General features: G+C 40.1%; 1 protein-coding gene across 7 annotated transcripts in view; it reads right to left on the reverse strand.

Moving 5' to 3' along the window:
* The window catches only part of dock10 (dedicator of cytokinesis 10), a 329003-nt gene that overhangs the window by 58844 nt on the left and 253828 nt on the right, over positions 1-16331 (reverse strand). For all 7 annotated transcript variants that reach the window (XM_061878559.1, XM_061878562.1, XM_061878558.1 and 4 more), the window contains 5 exons: positions 9478-9615; positions 9211-9393; positions 9019-9129; positions 2956-3171; positions 2821-2878 (listed from right to left, as the gene is read on the reverse strand). In XM_061878559.1, the coding sequence (XP_061734543.1) occupies positions 2821-2878; positions 2956-3171; positions 9019-9129; positions 9211-9393; positions 9478-9615 (706 nt within the window). The remainder of the gene's footprint in view (positions 1-2820; positions 2879-2955; positions 3172-9018; positions 9130-9210; positions 9394-9477; positions 9616-16331) is intronic.

A 16331-nucleotide genomic window follows, 5' to 3' on the forward strand; every position in this document is an offset into this window, starting at 1 on the left:
TTTTGGGAATTTTTGTCATTTATTTAATTTAAGAATATTTTTAAACATATTGAGAAAAAAAGTCTCATATTTGTTTTTTCTTTCGAAAAAAGTGCACTTGTTATTAGTGAGAAAATACTTATTTCAAGGTCTTTTTGGGTTTTGTCATTTACTTAATTTAAGAATATTTTTCAAAATATTAAGAATAAAAGTCTCATATTTGTTTTTTCTATCAAGATTCGTCCACTTGTTATTAGTGAGAAAATACTTATTTTAAAGTATTTTTGGGTGTTGTAATTTACTTAATTTAAGAATATTTTTAAACATATTGAAAAAAAAAGTCTCATATTTGTTTTTTCTATGAATAAAAGTGCACTTGTTATTAGTGAGAAAATACTTATTTTAAGGTAATTTTGGGTTTGTCATTTACTGAATTTAAGAATATTTTTCAAGATATTGAGAAAAAAGGTCTTATATTTGTTTTTCTATGAAGAAAAGTGCACTTGTTATTAGTGAGAATATACTTATTTAAAGGTATTTTGGGAATTTTTGTCATTTATTTAATTGAAGAATAGTTTTCAACATATTGAGAAAATAGGCCATATATATTTGTTTTTTCTATCAAAACAAGTGAACTTGTTTTTGTGAGAAAATACTTATTTTAAGGTATTTTGGGGTTTGTCATTTACTGAATTTAAGAATATTTTTCAACATGTTGAGAAAAAAGGTCTCATATTTGTTTTTTCTATTGAAAAAATCGCACTTGTTATTAGTGAGAAAATTCTTATTTTAAGGTATTTTTGGGTTTTGACATTTATTTAATTTAAGAATATTTTTTCAACATATTGAGAAAAATGTCTCATATTTGTTTTTTTCTATCAAGAAAAGTGCACTCGTTATTACTGAGCAGAATACTTATATTAAGGTATTTTGGGGTTTTGTCATTTACTTAATTTAAGAATATTTTTCAGCATACTGAAAAAAAAGGCCATATATATTTGTTTTTTCTATCAAAACAAGTGAACTTGTTATTAGTGAGAAAATACTTATTTTAAGGTATTTTGGGAATTTTTGTCATTTATTTAATTTAAGAATATTTTTCAACATATTGAGGAAAAAAGGTCTCATATTTGTTTTTTCTATCGAAAAAAGTGCACTTGTTATTAGTGAGAAAATACTTATTTTAAGGTCTTTTTGGGTTTTGTCATTTACTTAATTTAAGAATATCTTTCAACATATTGAGAAAAAAGGTCTCATATTTGTTTTTTCTATCAAGATTTGTCCACTTGTTATTAGTGAGAAAATACTTATTTTAAGGTATTTTGGGGTTTTGACATTTATTTAATTTACGAATATTTTTCAACATATTCAGAAAAAAAGTCTCATATTTGTTTTTTCTATCGAAAAAAGTGCACTTGTTATTAGTGAGAAAATACTTATTTTAAGGTCTTTTTGGGTTTTGTCATTTACTTAATTTAAGAATATCTTTCAACATATTGAGAAAAAAGGTCTCATATTTGTTTTTTCTATCAAGATTTGTCCACTTGTTATTAGTGAGAAAATACTTATTTTAAGGTATTTTGGGGTATTGTCATTTATTTAATTTAAGAATATTTTTCAACATATGGAGAAAAAAGGTCTCATATTTGTTTTTTCTATCAAGAAAAGCGAATTTGTTATTAGTGAGAAAATACTTTTTTAAAAAGGTATTTTTGGGTTTTGTCATTTACTTAATTTAAGAATAATTTTCAACATATTGAGAAAAAAGGTTTCATATTTGTTTTTTCTATGAAGAAAAGTGAACTTGTTATTAGTGAGAAAATACTTATTTTAAGGTATTTTGGGAATTTTTGTCATTTATTTAATTTAAGAATATTTTTCAACATATTGAGGAAAAAAGGTCTCATATTTGTTTTTTCTATCGAAAAAAGTGCACTTGTTATTAGTGAGAAAATACTTATTTTAAGGTATTTTGGGGTTTTGACATTTATTTAATTTACGAATATTTTTCAACATATTCAGAAAAAAAGTCTCATATTTGTTTTTTCTATCGAAAAAAGTGCACTTGTTATTAGTGAGAAAATACTTATTTTAAGGTATTTTTGGGTGTTGTCATTTACTCAATTTAAGAATATTTTTCAGCATACTGAGAAAAAAGGCCATTTATATTTGTTTCTTCTATCAAAACAAGTGAACTTGTTATTAGTGGGGAAAATACTTATTTTAAGGTATTTTGGGGTTTTGACATTTATTTAATTTACGAATATTTTTCAATATATTCAGAAAAAAGGTCTAATATTTGTTTTTTCTATCAATATTTGTCCACTTGTTATTAGTGAGAATATACTTATTTTAAGGTATTTTGGGGTTTTGTCATTTACTTAATTTAACAATATTTTTCAAGATACTGAGAAAAAAGGCAGTATATTATTTTTTTCTGTCAAGAAAAGTGCACTTGTTATTAGTGAGAAAATACTTATTTCAAGGTATTTTTGGGTTCATTGAGGTTAGCTCATTTCACTTGTTTTAGAAAGTCTTGACAAGCCAAATTTTCTTGTTCTATTGGCAGATCATTTTCGTATCTTTTTTCTTGTTTTTGAACCCCGACTTTTTACAGTGTGTCCATTGCAGTGACCGTGTTAGCAGGAAGGAGAGATAAAAGATGGCTGTGACTGGACGGTTTTGTTGAGAACGCGTGAAGCGATGCACACACTGAGAAAGAGAAATGTCAAAGCAACAGCATGTGGACAAAAGTACTGAGACACACCTGGTGTCTCCACACTTTTGTGCAGGAGCATGAAAACAGGCAACCCATGCTGCTTTTTACAGGTGTGCACTCACCTCTCCTCTTAAGCGACTCCGCGATCAGGGCAGAGATGTGGATGTAGCACATAGCAGCCTAAGGGGGGAACAAAAAAACATCAACTCTGCCATTTTCCTTCCAAGAATGAGAGATATATGTGAAAGATGTCGAACCTCCGAGAGATCTCCATTGCGCACGTGGACCTTGGCCATGCTCTCCAGCCAGGTGCGTCGCAGCTCAGGCGTGCTGGCGTACGAGTTGGCCAAACTGTACTGGAGGTCCACCAGCATCTCGGGATCCTTCTCGTGCTCCTTCATCTGGGCCGTGGCCATCAACACCGTCCTGATGCGCTTGGTCAGGTCTTTCACCTCGGCCGGGAAGGGAGAATTCTGACGGAAAAATATGCACTTTTGATGATCTGACAGTGCGCTGATTGCGACATACGTGGGTCGACTGGAACCAGAGAAATTCTGTTATGCATATATCATTTACATCAGTACTCATATTGTATGTCTGCAAAGGGTTTAGGTCAGGTGTGTCTCAAAGGAAAAACAACCATATAAGACAGATTTGCTGACTCACGTCTTACTATGATAAGGCGTAACATAAATACACTGCAAAAAATAGCTGTCAAAATAAAAGACAAAAAGACAACAACAAAACATACTAAAAACAAGCTGCAAGAACAGATGTGGTGAAATTATTCTCTGCCGTTGACCCATCACTCTTTATCACTCCCTGGGGGGTGAGGGGAGCAGTGAGCAGCAGCGGTAACTGCGCCTGGGAATCATTTTGGTGATTTAAGCCCCAATTCCAACGCTTGATGCTGAGTGTCAAGCAGGCAGGTAATGGCTCCCATTTTTATAGTCTTTGGTATGACTCGGCCGGGATTTGAACATATATATATATATATATATATACACAGTACATACATATATATATACACACATATATTCATATACATATGTATTTACATATACATATATATTTACATACATATACATATATATATATCTAAATATGTATATATATATATATATATATATATATATATATACACACATACATTTACATATATACATGTATATATATGTGTGTGTATATATATATATACATGTACATATATATGTATATATATATACATACACATACATGTGTATATATGTATATATATATAAATACACATAATATATATATATACATATATATACATACACATACTGTTCATACACACACACGCACGCACGCAAACACACACACACACACACACACACACACACACACACACACACACACACACACACACACACACACACACACACACACACACACACACATATACAAACCCTGTTTCCATATGAGTTGGGAAATTGTGTTAGATGTAAATATAAACTGAATACAATGATTTGCAAATCATTTTCAACCCATATTCAGTTGAATATGCTACAAAGACAACATATTTGATGTTCAAACTGATCAATTTTTTATTTTTTTTGCAAATAATCATTAACTTTAGAATTTGATGCCAGCAACACGTGACAAAGAAGTTGGAAAAGGCGGCAATAAATACTGATAAAGTTAAGGAATCCTCATCAAAGACTTATTAGGAACATCCCACAGGTGTGCAGGCTAATTGGGAACAGGTGGGTGCCATGATTGGGTATAAAAACAGCTTCCCAAAAAATGCTCAGTCTTTCACAAGAAAGGATGGGGCGAGGTACACCCCTTTGTCCACAACTGCGTGAGCAAATAGTCAAACAGTTTAAGAACAACATTTCTCAAAATGCAATTGCAAGAAATTTAGGGATTTCAACATCTACGCTCCATAATATCATCAAAAGGTTCAGAGAATCTGGAGAAATCACTCCACGTAAGCGGCATGGTCGGAAACCAACATTGAATGACCGTGACCTTCCATCCCTCAGACGGCACTGTATCAAAAACCGACATCAATCTCTAAAGGATATCACCACATGGGCTCAGGAACACTTCAGAAAACCACTGTCGCTAAAAACAGTTGGTCGCTACATCTGTAAGTGCAAGTTAAAGCTCTACTATGCAAAGCGAAAGCCATTCATCAACAACATCCAGAAACGCCGCCAGCTTCTCTGGGCCCGACTGATGCAAAGTGGAAAAATGTTCCGTGGTCTGACGAGTCCACATTTCAAATTGTTTTTGGAAATATTCAACATCGTGTCATCCGGACCAAAGGGGAAGCGAACCACCCAGACTGATATTGACGCAAAGTTCAAAAGCCAGCATCTGTGATGGTATGGGGGTGCATTAGTGCCCAAAGCATGGGTAACTTACACATCTGTGAAGGCACCATTAATGCTGAAAGGTACATACAGGTTTTGGAACAACATAGACTGCCATCGAAGCGCCGTCTTTTTCATGGACGCCCCTGCTTATTTCAGCAAGACAATTCCAAGCCACATTCAGCACGTGTTACAACAGCGTGGCTTCGTAAAAAAAGAGTGCGAGTACTTTCCTGGCCCGCCTGCAGTCCAGACCCGTCTCCCAACGAAAATGTGTGGCGCATTATGAAGCGTAAAATACGACAACAAGACCCCGGACTGTTGAACGACTGAAGCTCTACATAAAACAAGAATGGAATAGAATTCCACTTTCAAAGCTTCAACAATTAGTTTCCTCAGTTCCCAAGCGTTTATTGAGTGTTGTTAAAAGAAAAGGTGATGTAACACAGTGGTGAACATGCCCTTTCCCAACTACTTTGGCATGTGTTGCAGCCATGAAATTCTAAGTTAATTATTATTTGCAAAAAAAAATAAGTTTATGAGTTTGAACATCAAATATGTTGTCTTTGTAGCATATTCAACTGAATATGGGTTGAAAAGGATTTGCAAATCATTGTATTCTGTTTATATTTACATCTAACACAATTTCCCAACTCATATGGAAACGGGGTTTGTATATATATATATATATATATATATATACACATGTATGTGTATGTATATAAATAAGTAAATAGCTCTTAAAACCAAAGGAATTTTTGGAAATAAATCTTAAATCTTGGCAAGTAACAAGTGATCTGCAATGTAAAACTGTGTCATTTCTCCTGGAGGATGAAAGGCACTGATAATACTGCTCATATACAATCAGATATTATGACAGAAAAGTATGCATTGCCATACAATGTATTTTATTATAATCGTCATAAAATTATCAAATTGGTTAAAAAGTCATTAAATGTGCAACATTTTTCTGCTGTCACTGAAGAAAAAAACATGTCGGAATAATTTTGCCTGTGCACAGATTTGCACCATAATCACTAAATCAATCAATCAATATTTAGGTTTATAGTCCTTAATGACAAGTGCCTCAAACCACAATGACATCCGGGCAAGGAAAAACTCCAAAAGCCCAAGCTGGAGAAAAAGGAGAAACTTTGGGAATAGGCTGCAGATGTGGGACCCCCACTCCTGTAATGGATGCCGAGTGTGTACACTTATTAAATTGTAACATTCATTAATAATGTGAGATTCCAGTCCATCGGGAAGCTAACCATAAACTGTTGTCTTTTTTCGGGCTCCAGTACTCTGGAATGCCCTCCCGGTAACAGTTCGAGATGCCACCTCAGTAGAAGCATTTAAGTCTCACCTTAAAACTCATTTGTATACTCTAGCCTTTAAATAGACTCCCTTTTTAGACCAGTTGATCTGCCGTTTCTTTTCTTTTTCTCCTATGTCCCACTCTCCCTTGTGGGAGGGGGTCCGGTCCGATCCGGTGGCCATGTACTGCTTGCCTGTGTATCGGCTGGGGACATCTCTGCGCTGCTGATCCGCCTCCGCTTGGGATGGTTTCCTGCTGGCTATCGCTGTGAACGGGACTCTCGCTGCTGTGTTGGATCCGCTTTGGACTGGACTCTCGCGACTGTGTTGGATCCATTATGGATTGAACTTTCACAGTATCATGTTAGACCCGCTCGACATCCATTGCTTTCCTCCTCTCCAAGGTTCTCATAGTCATCATTGTCACCGACGTCCCACTGGGTGTGAGTTTTTCCTTGCCCTTATGTGGGCCTACCGAGGATGTCGTAGTGGTTTGTGCAGCCCTTTGAGACACTAGTGATTTAGGGCAATATAATTAAACATTGATTGATTGATTGAATAACATTGTTATTTTAAATTTAACCAATAATAAATGTTATACTTCTTACCATTAATGCGACATCTTGGACAGGTGCGATAGAAAACAGATGGTTGGATTAAAATGCATGAGAATGTTTTATAATTTGAACGTTATTTTTAACACTGTGATTACCATCGTAATTATTAATTACTGATCGTGTTAAGCAATGTCAGCTAAGATTTATCCGGGAGCCAGTTGCAGTCATCAAAAGAGCCACATCTGGCTCTAGAGCCATAGGTTCCCTACCCCTGCTCTACAACCTGTCGTCACGTCCGCATTTCCTCCATACAAACAGCGTGCAGGCCCACTCGCATAATATATGTGGCTATTACACTCACACAAGTGAATGCAAGTCATACTTGGTCAACAGCCATAGAGGTCACACTGAGGGTGGCCGTATAAACAACTTTAACACTATTACAAATATGCGCCACACTGTGAACTCACACCAAACAAGAATGACAAACACATTTCGGGAGAACATCTGCACTGTAACATGACATAAACATAACAGAACCAATACCCAGGCTAAGACCGATTTTTTTATTTTATTTTAATCTTCTATTTCCCCCCCCCCCCCCCCTTGTTTACCTGTATCTCATCTTTTTTTGTAAGGGGCGCTGGAAGCCGGCAGACCCGTCAGCGATCCTGTTCTGTCTCCCTTTAATGTTTGTCTGATCTTGAATGGGATTGTGCTGAAAATTGTAATTTTCCTGACGGAATGAATAAAGTAATATCTATCAATCAATCAGTCAATGTTTACTTATGTAGCCCCAAATCACAAATGTCTCAAAGGACTGCACAAACCATTACGACTACAACATCCTCGGAAGAACCCACAAAAGGGCAAGGAAAACTCACACCCAGTGGGCAGGGAGAATTCACATCCAGTGGGACGCTAATCTAATCTATCTAACCCAGAAACCCTTGCAGCACTAACTCTTTCGGGACGCTACAATATATTTTGATATTTACTTCAAAAGGCTGCAAATAAAAAAAGAGGCATTAAATTAAAGTCCGAGTCCATGGTTCTCGCCCGGAAAAGGGTGGAGTGCCATCTCCGGGTTGGGGAGGAGACCCTGCCCCAAGTGGAGGAGTTCAAGTACCTAGGAGTCTTGTTCACGAGTGGGGGAAGAGTGGATCGTGAGATCGACAGGCGGATCGGTGCGGCGTCTTCAGTAATGCGGACGTTGTACCGATCCGTTGTGGTGAAGAAGGAGCTGAGCCGGAAGGCAAAGCTCTCGATTTACCAGTCGATCTACGTTCCCATCCTCACCTATGGTCATGAGCTTTGGGTCATGACCGAAAGGATAAGATCACGGGTACAAGCGGCCCAAATGAGTTTCCAGGTCTCTCCCTTAGAGATAGGGTGAGAAGCTCTGCCATCCGGGAGGAACTCAAAGTAAAGCCGCTGCTCCTCCACATGGAGAGGAGCCAGATGAGGTGGTTCGGGCATCTGGTCAGGATGCCACCCGAACGCCTCCCTAGGGAGGTGTTTAGGGCACGTCCAACCGGTAGGAGGCCACGGGGAAGACCCAGGACACGTTGGGAAGACTATGTCTCCCGGCTGGCCTGGGAACGCCTCGGGATCCCCCGGGAAGAGCTAGACGAAGTGGCTGGGGAGAGGGAAGTCTGGGTTTCCCTGCTTAGGTTGTTGCCCCCGCGACCCGACCTCGGATAAGCGGAAGATGATGGATGGAAATTTGTATTTAAATTTTATTTGATATGCCATTGATATTTTTTTATTATTATTATTATTATTTGAAACTCATTTTGCATGTCACTATAAAGTTATATAAGCCTTGCTTGTTCAATGTTCAATGCAAAACTGGTTTGGGTCCCTATTAAAAGGCTAATTTGTTCAACCTTGGCCCGCGGCTTTGTTCAGTTTTAAATTTTGGCCCACTTTGTGTTCGAGTTTGACACCCCTGGTTTAATGCATCAAGCGGGGCATCGCAACAAAATTAGGCATAATAATGTGTTGATTCCACGACTGTATATATGGGTATGGGTTGATATCGGAATCGGTAATTAAGAGTTGGACAATATCGGACATCTCTAACTTTAACATGATGTTTTACCTTGAGTGGAGCGTCTCCATTGGCAAAGTTATTGACGATGGCCAGCGATTGCTGGAATCTGGAGCCTCCAATGCCGGCATCGGCGATCAACTGGCTCACCGCCTTGATCACCTGCGGATTACATGACAGCAAGAATGGAGGTCATATTTATTTATATGAGAAAAAAAAAAAAGACATATCAGACACCTTTACCTGGAGATGCGAGCGCACTATAGATTTGCCCTTAGTAAACTCAAAGTTCTTCCTCATGACAAAATAGAGCAGGGCGGCTGCCTCGGTTTGAGTGGAGCTGGAGCGGTGGTTGCAGCATTTGAGGATCTCGTGGCAAAGACAGCCGCAAAGATCTGCTTTACCTTGGAAGAACGCGCTGGGGAACTAACAGGGAGAGTGGGGGGGGGTTGAAAAAATGACATCCATGGACATGTGGTCACATGCGATCAACGTGGTGGGAAAGAAGACCTTTTGCACAAAGAGCCTGAGCGCTGCAAAGATGTGGCGCAGCGTGGCGGTGGATTGGTTGATCTGGAAGAAGAGGAAGTAGGTGTCCAGCACCTTCTTCATCAAGGCGTTCTGCCCGTCATCCAGCAGCAGATGCTTCTGGAAAAGAAAATATTAAAAAAAACAACTGAACCCACATTGTGCACGCTCAGTAACTATTGGAATAGTTCAGCACAAAATGTATTACCCCACACAACCACCAGAGGGAGATAGAGCATCAAAGAATAATTCATTTTCCATCCATCCATCCATCCATTTTCTACAGATTATTCCCCTTTGGGGTCGCGGGGGGCGCTGGCGCCTATCTCAGTTACAGTAGGGCGGAAGGCGGGGTACACCCTGGACAAGTCGCCACCTCATCGCAGGGCCAACACAGATAGACAGACAACATTCACACACTAGTGTTGCCAATCAACCTATCCCCAGGTGCATGTCTTTGGAGGTGGGAGGAAGCCGGAGTACCCGGAGGGAACCCACGCAGTCACGGGGAGAACATGCAAACTCCACACAGAAAAATCCCGAGCCTGGATTTGAACCCAGGACTGCAGGACCTTCGTATTGTGAGGCAGACGCACTAACCCCTCTGCCACCGTGAAGCCCTAATTCATTTTCCATCCATTTTCTACCGCTTATTCCCTTTCGGGGTCACGGGGGGCGCTGGCGCCTATCTCAGTTACAGCCGGGCGGAAGGCGGGGTACACCCTGGACAAGTCGCCACCTCATCGCAGGGCCAACACAGATAGACAGAAAACATTCACATTCACACATCCATCCATCCATTTCTGCCGCTTATTCCCTTTTGGGGTCGCGGGGGGCGCTGGCGCCTATCTCAGCTACAATCGGGCGGAAGGCGGGGTACACCCTGGACAAGTCGCCACCCATCGCAGGGCCAACACAGATAAACAGAAAACATTCACATTCACACATCCATCCATCCATTTTCTGCCGCTTATTCCCGTTCGGGGTCGCGGGGGGCGCTGGCGCCTATCTCAGCTACAATCGGGCGGAAGGCGGGGTACACCCTGGACAAGTCGCCACCTCATCGCAGGGCCAACACAGATAAACAGAAAACATTCACATTCACACATCCATCCATTTTCTGCCGCTTATTCCCTTTTGGGGTCGCGGGGGGCGCTGGCGCCTATCTCAGCTACAATCGGGCAGAAGGCGGGGTACACCCTGGACAAGTCGCCACCTCATCGCAGGGCCAACACAGATAAACAGAAAACATTCACATTCACACATCCATCCATCCATTTTCTGCCGCTTATTCCCTTTTGGGGTCGCGGGGGGGCGCTGGCGCCTATCTCAGCTACAATCTGGCGGAAGGCGGGGTACACCCTGGACAAGTCACCCCTCATCACAGGGCCAACACAGATAGACAGACAACATTCACACACTAGGGCCCATTTAGTGTTGCCAATCAACCTATCCCCAGGTGCATGTCTTTGGAAGTGGGAGGAAGTACCCGGAGGGAACCCACGCATTCACGGGGAGAACATGCAAACTCCACACAGAAAGATCCCGAGCCTGGATTTGAACCCAGGACTGCAGGACCTTCGTATTGTGAGGCAGACGCACTAACCCCTCTGCCACCGTGAAGCCCTAATTCATTTTATTTATCCTTATTACTTCAAACCAGGGGAAGTCCAAACCTCAAACTGAAAAATCAAAGCATTTTTGATGTTTTACATTTTCCAAACCAATACAAAATATAGATTTGTTTTGGGCTCCCCTCGAGTTTGGTCCCGGGGACCCAGAGTGGTCTCACTTGTAAAAATGTTAACAATGTGAAGTGAATTATATTTTTATACAGCGCTTTTTCCTCAAGTGACTCAAAGCGCTTTACATAGTGAAACCCAATATTTAAGTTACATTTAAAGCAGTGTGGGTGGCACTGGGAGCAGGTGGGTAAAGTGTCTTGCCCAAGGACACAACGGCAGTGACTAGGATGGCGGAAGCGGGGATCGAACCTGCAACCCTTAAAGGGGAACATTATCAGCAGACCTATGTAAGCGTCAATATATACCTTGATGGTGCAGAAAAAAGACCATATAATTTTTTAACCGATTTCCGAACTCTAAATGGGTGAATTTTGGCGAATTAAACGCCTTTCTGTTTATCGCTCTGGAGGCGATGACGTCAGAATGTGACGTCGCCGAGGTAACACACCCGCCATTTTCATTTTCAACACATTACAAACACCGGGTCTCAGCTCTGTTATTTTCCGTTTTTTCCGACTATTTTTTGGAACCTTGGAGACATCATGCCTCGTCGGTGTGTTGTCGGAGGGTGTAACAACACTAACAGGGAGGGATTCAAGTTGCACCACTGGCCCCAAGATGCCAAAGTGTCTGCCGCCAGACCCTCATTGAATGTGCGGGAGTGTCTCCACATTTGACCGGCGATGACAGACATGGCACAGAGATGTATGGATAACCTGCAGATGCATTTGCAACGATAAAGTCAACGAAATCACAAAGGTGAGTTTTGTTGATGTTGACTTGTGTGCTAATCAGACATATTTGGTCGCGGCGTGACTGTCAGCTAATCGATGCTAACATGCTACGCTAATCGATGCTAACATGCTATTTACCGGCGGTGCTAAAGCAGACATGGCACAGAGATGTATGGATAACCTGCAGATGCATTTGCAACGATAAAGTCAACGAAATCACAAAGGTGAGTTTTGTTGATGTTGACTTATGTGCTAATCAGACATATTTGGTCGCGGCGTGACTGTCAGCTAATCGATGCTAACATGCTATGCTAATCGATGCTAACATGCTATTTACCGGCGGTGCTAAAGCAGACATGGCACAGAGATGTATGGATAACCTGCAGATGCATTTGCAACTATAAAGTCACAGAAATCACAAAGGTGAGTTTTGTTGATGTTGACTGCCAGCTAATCGATGCTAACATGCTATGCTAATCGATGCTAACATGCTATTTACCGGCGGTGCTAAAGCAGACATGGCACAGAGATGTATGGATAACCTGCAGATGCATTTGCAACTATAAAGTCACAGAAATCACAAAGGTGAGTTTTGTTGATGTTGACTGCCAGCTAATCGATGCTAACATGCTATGCTAATCGATGCTAACATGCTATTTACCGGCGGTGCTAAAGCAGACATGGCACAGAGATGTATGGATAACCTGCAGATGCATTTGCAACTATAAAGTCACAGAAATCACAAAGGTGAGTTTTGTTGATGTTGACTGCCAGCTAATCGATGCTAACATGCTATGCTAATCGATGCTAACATGCTATTTACCGGCGGTGCTAAAGCAGACATGGCAAAGAGATGTATGGCTAACCTGCAGATGCATTTGCAACTATATTACGTTTCCTTCCACCCACATTTAATGCGAAACAAACACTTACCAATCGACGGATTTAAGTTGCTCCAGTGTCAAAAGATGCAAAAGTCCTGATCGTTTGGTCCGCACATTTTACCGGCGATGCTAACGCAGCTATTCATAGCCATGCTATGGCTATGAATAGCGTCAATAGCTATTCGCTCAATAGCTTCAGTTTCTTCTTCAATACTTTCATACTCCAACCATCCGTTTCAATACATGCGTAATCTGTTGAATCGCTTATTTCGCTGAAATCCGAGTCTGAATCCGAGCTAATGTCGCTATATCTTGCTGTGGTATTCCCATTGTTTGTTTACATTGGCAGCACTGTGTGACGTCACAGGGAAATGGATAGTGGTTTCGCAAATAGCGAAAATCAAGCACTTTAAAGCTTTTTTTAGGGCTATTCGGAGACCGGTAAAATTTTGAAAAAAACTTCAATAAATACAACAAGCCACTGGGAACTGATTTTTATTGTTTTTAACCCTTTTGAAATTGTGATAATGTTCCCCTTTAAGTTGCTGGCACGGCCGCTCTACCAACCGAGCTGTACCGCCCCAAGTCATATATTATTTTATAATTCAACATTTAATTCTCTTCTCCACTTCAGGTTTTCCGATACAAAGTATTTTTTTTTCTTTTTTAATATTTTATGCTTTTTTTTTTGTGGTCAAAACCCTGTTTTTATGAAAGAAAATACAAAAAGTGCAACATTTTGAGTACTGGAATATTTGATGTGATGTAATTGGACCCTTGAATATGTCGATAATTTATAACAATATAGATTTTATATAATTAATATTTTTGAAGCAATGACACAGAAAAAAAATCTCACGAAAATTAAAATGTTGAAAATAAATCATACATCTTTTTTCTTTTTTTCTTTCTTTTCATTCTTCCCCCTCCATTTTTTGGTATTCATTTTTTATCCATAGTAATCATTACGTATATGTATTCTTGCATTTGAACAACTGTATTGTTGATAATTGAGGTAAATTATTGGTTTTGTTCATTATCAATAGAGTTATTTCTATTGGTGTTTGTATGGGGCGGTATAGCTCGGTTGGTAGAGTGGCCGTGCCAGCAACTTGAGGGTTACAGGTTCGATTCCCGCTTCCGCCATCCTAGTCACTGCCGTTGTGTCCTTGGGCAAGACACTTTACCCACCTGCTCCCAGTGCCACCCACACTGGTTTAAATGGAACTTAGATATTGGGTTTCACTATGTAAAGCGCTTTGAGTCTCTAGAGAAAAGCGCTATATAAATATAATTCACTTCACTATTGCTCCATTTGTAGTGTAAATATGCTCATTGTCATTTTTGTATTATTATTTATTTCGCTAACTGCTTCTTTGTTATCACTTTTACCATCATATTTGTACATATCCTATTTGCTGATGTTGTTCTATTGTTGTTATTGTTTTGTTTGCTGTTGTTGTCTCTCTGTCTAATCCCCATCTTGTCCCCAACTATTTCCCCCTCTGTCTTCCATTTTTTCCTCTTTTTATCCCCTCCTCCTCCGGCCCGGCTGCACCAAATGATAATATAAATACAGTCAATAAATAAATATAAAGCAACAAGAGAAATATCCTACACTTCTCTTTTGTAAAGTACATCTGAACAGCCGATATGGGCATCCACATCAACTGTATCAGTGGTTCTCAAATGGGGGTACGCGTACCCCTGGGGGTACTTGAAGGTATGCCAAGGGGTACGTGAGATTTTTAAAAAATATATTCTAAAAATAGCAACAATTCAAACATCCTTCATAAATATATGTATTGAATAAAACTTTAACAAAATATGAATGTAAGTTCATAAACTGTGAAAAGAAAAACAACAATGCAATATTCAGTGTTGACAGCTAGATTTGTTGTGGACATGTTCCATAAATATCGATGTTAAAGATTCATTTTTTTGTGAAGAAATGTTTAGAATCAAGTTGATGAATCCAGATGGATCTGTATTACAATCCCCAAAGAGGGAACTTTAAGTTGATGATTACTTCTATGTGTAGAAATCTTTATTTATAATTAAAGCGTTACTATAACGGCCTTCTTTCATCTCCGTAATATCGCTAAAATTCGTTCCATTCTGTCCACTAAAGACGCTGAGATCATTATCCATGCGTTTGTTACGCCTCGTCTCGATTACTGTAACGTATTATTTTCGGGTCTCCCCATGTCTAGCATTAAAAGATTACAGTTGGTACAAAATGCGGCTGCTAGACTTTTGACAAGAACAAGAAAGTTTGATCACATTACACCTGTACTGGCTCACCTGCACTGGCTTCCTGTGCACTTAAGATGTGACTTTAAGGTTTTACTACTTACGTATAAAATACTACACGGTCTAGCTCCATCCTATCTTGCCGATTGTATTGTACCATATGTCCCGGCAAGAAATCTGCCTTCAAAGGACTCCGGCTTATTAGTGATTCCCAAAGCCCAAAAAAAGTCTGCGGGCTATAGAGCGTTTTCCGTTCGGGCTCCAGTACTCTGGAATGCCCTCCCGGTAACAGTTCGAGATGCTACCTCAGTAGAAGCATTTAAGTCTCACCTTAAAACTCATTTGTATACTCTAGCCTTTAAATAGACCTCCTTTTTAGACCAGTTGATCTGCCGTTACTTTTCTTTTTTCTCCTATGTCCCCCCCTCCCTTGTGGAGGGGGTCCGGTCCGATGACCATGGATGAAGTACTGGCTGTCCAGAGTCGAGACCCAGGATGGACCGCTCGTCGGGACCCAGGATGGACCGCTCGCCTGTGTATCGGTCGGGGACATCTCGACGCTGCTGATCCGCCTCCGCTTGGGATGGTTTCCTGTGGACGGGACTCTCGCTGCTGTCTTGGATCCGCTTAGAACTGAACACTCGCGGCTGTGTTGGAGCCACTATGGATTGAACTTTCACAGTATCATGTTAGACCCGCTCGACATCCATTGCTTTCGGTCCCCTAGAGGGGGGGGGGTTGCCCACATCTGAGGTCCTCTCCAAGGTTTCTCATAGTCAGCCTTGTCACTGGCGTCCCACTGCGTGTGAGTTTTCCTTGCCCTTTTGTGGGTTCTTCCGAGGATGTTGTAGTCGTAATGATTTGTACAGTCCTTTGAGACATTTGTGATTTGGGGCTATATAAATAAACATTGATTGATTGATTGATTGATCACTTGTTTATTTTTCAACAAGTTTTTAGTTATCTTTATATATTTTTCTTCCAAATACCGTATTTCCTTGAATTGCCGCCGGGGCGCTAATTAATGTAGAACCTCTTCTCACTCCTGCGCTTACCAAAGGCATGCGGTAAAAGTAAGCATGCGCTAATTATTTCAAAACCTCTTCTCACTCCTCCGCTTACCAAATGCATGCAGTAAAAATTTGAGTGTGATGTAAGCTTGGACCTTAAATCCTAATGAATAGCTCTTAATCTTCTTCCCTTTACCGGTATTGGAATCA

Source organism: Nerophis ophidion, linkage group LG18 (genome assembly GCF_033978795.1).
Source record: "Nerophis ophidion isolate RoL-2023_Sa linkage group LG18, RoL_Noph_v1.0, whole genome shotgun sequence".
Lineage (NCBI taxonomy): Eukaryota > Metazoa > Chordata > Actinopteri > Syngnathiformes > Syngnathidae > Nerophis > Nerophis ophidion.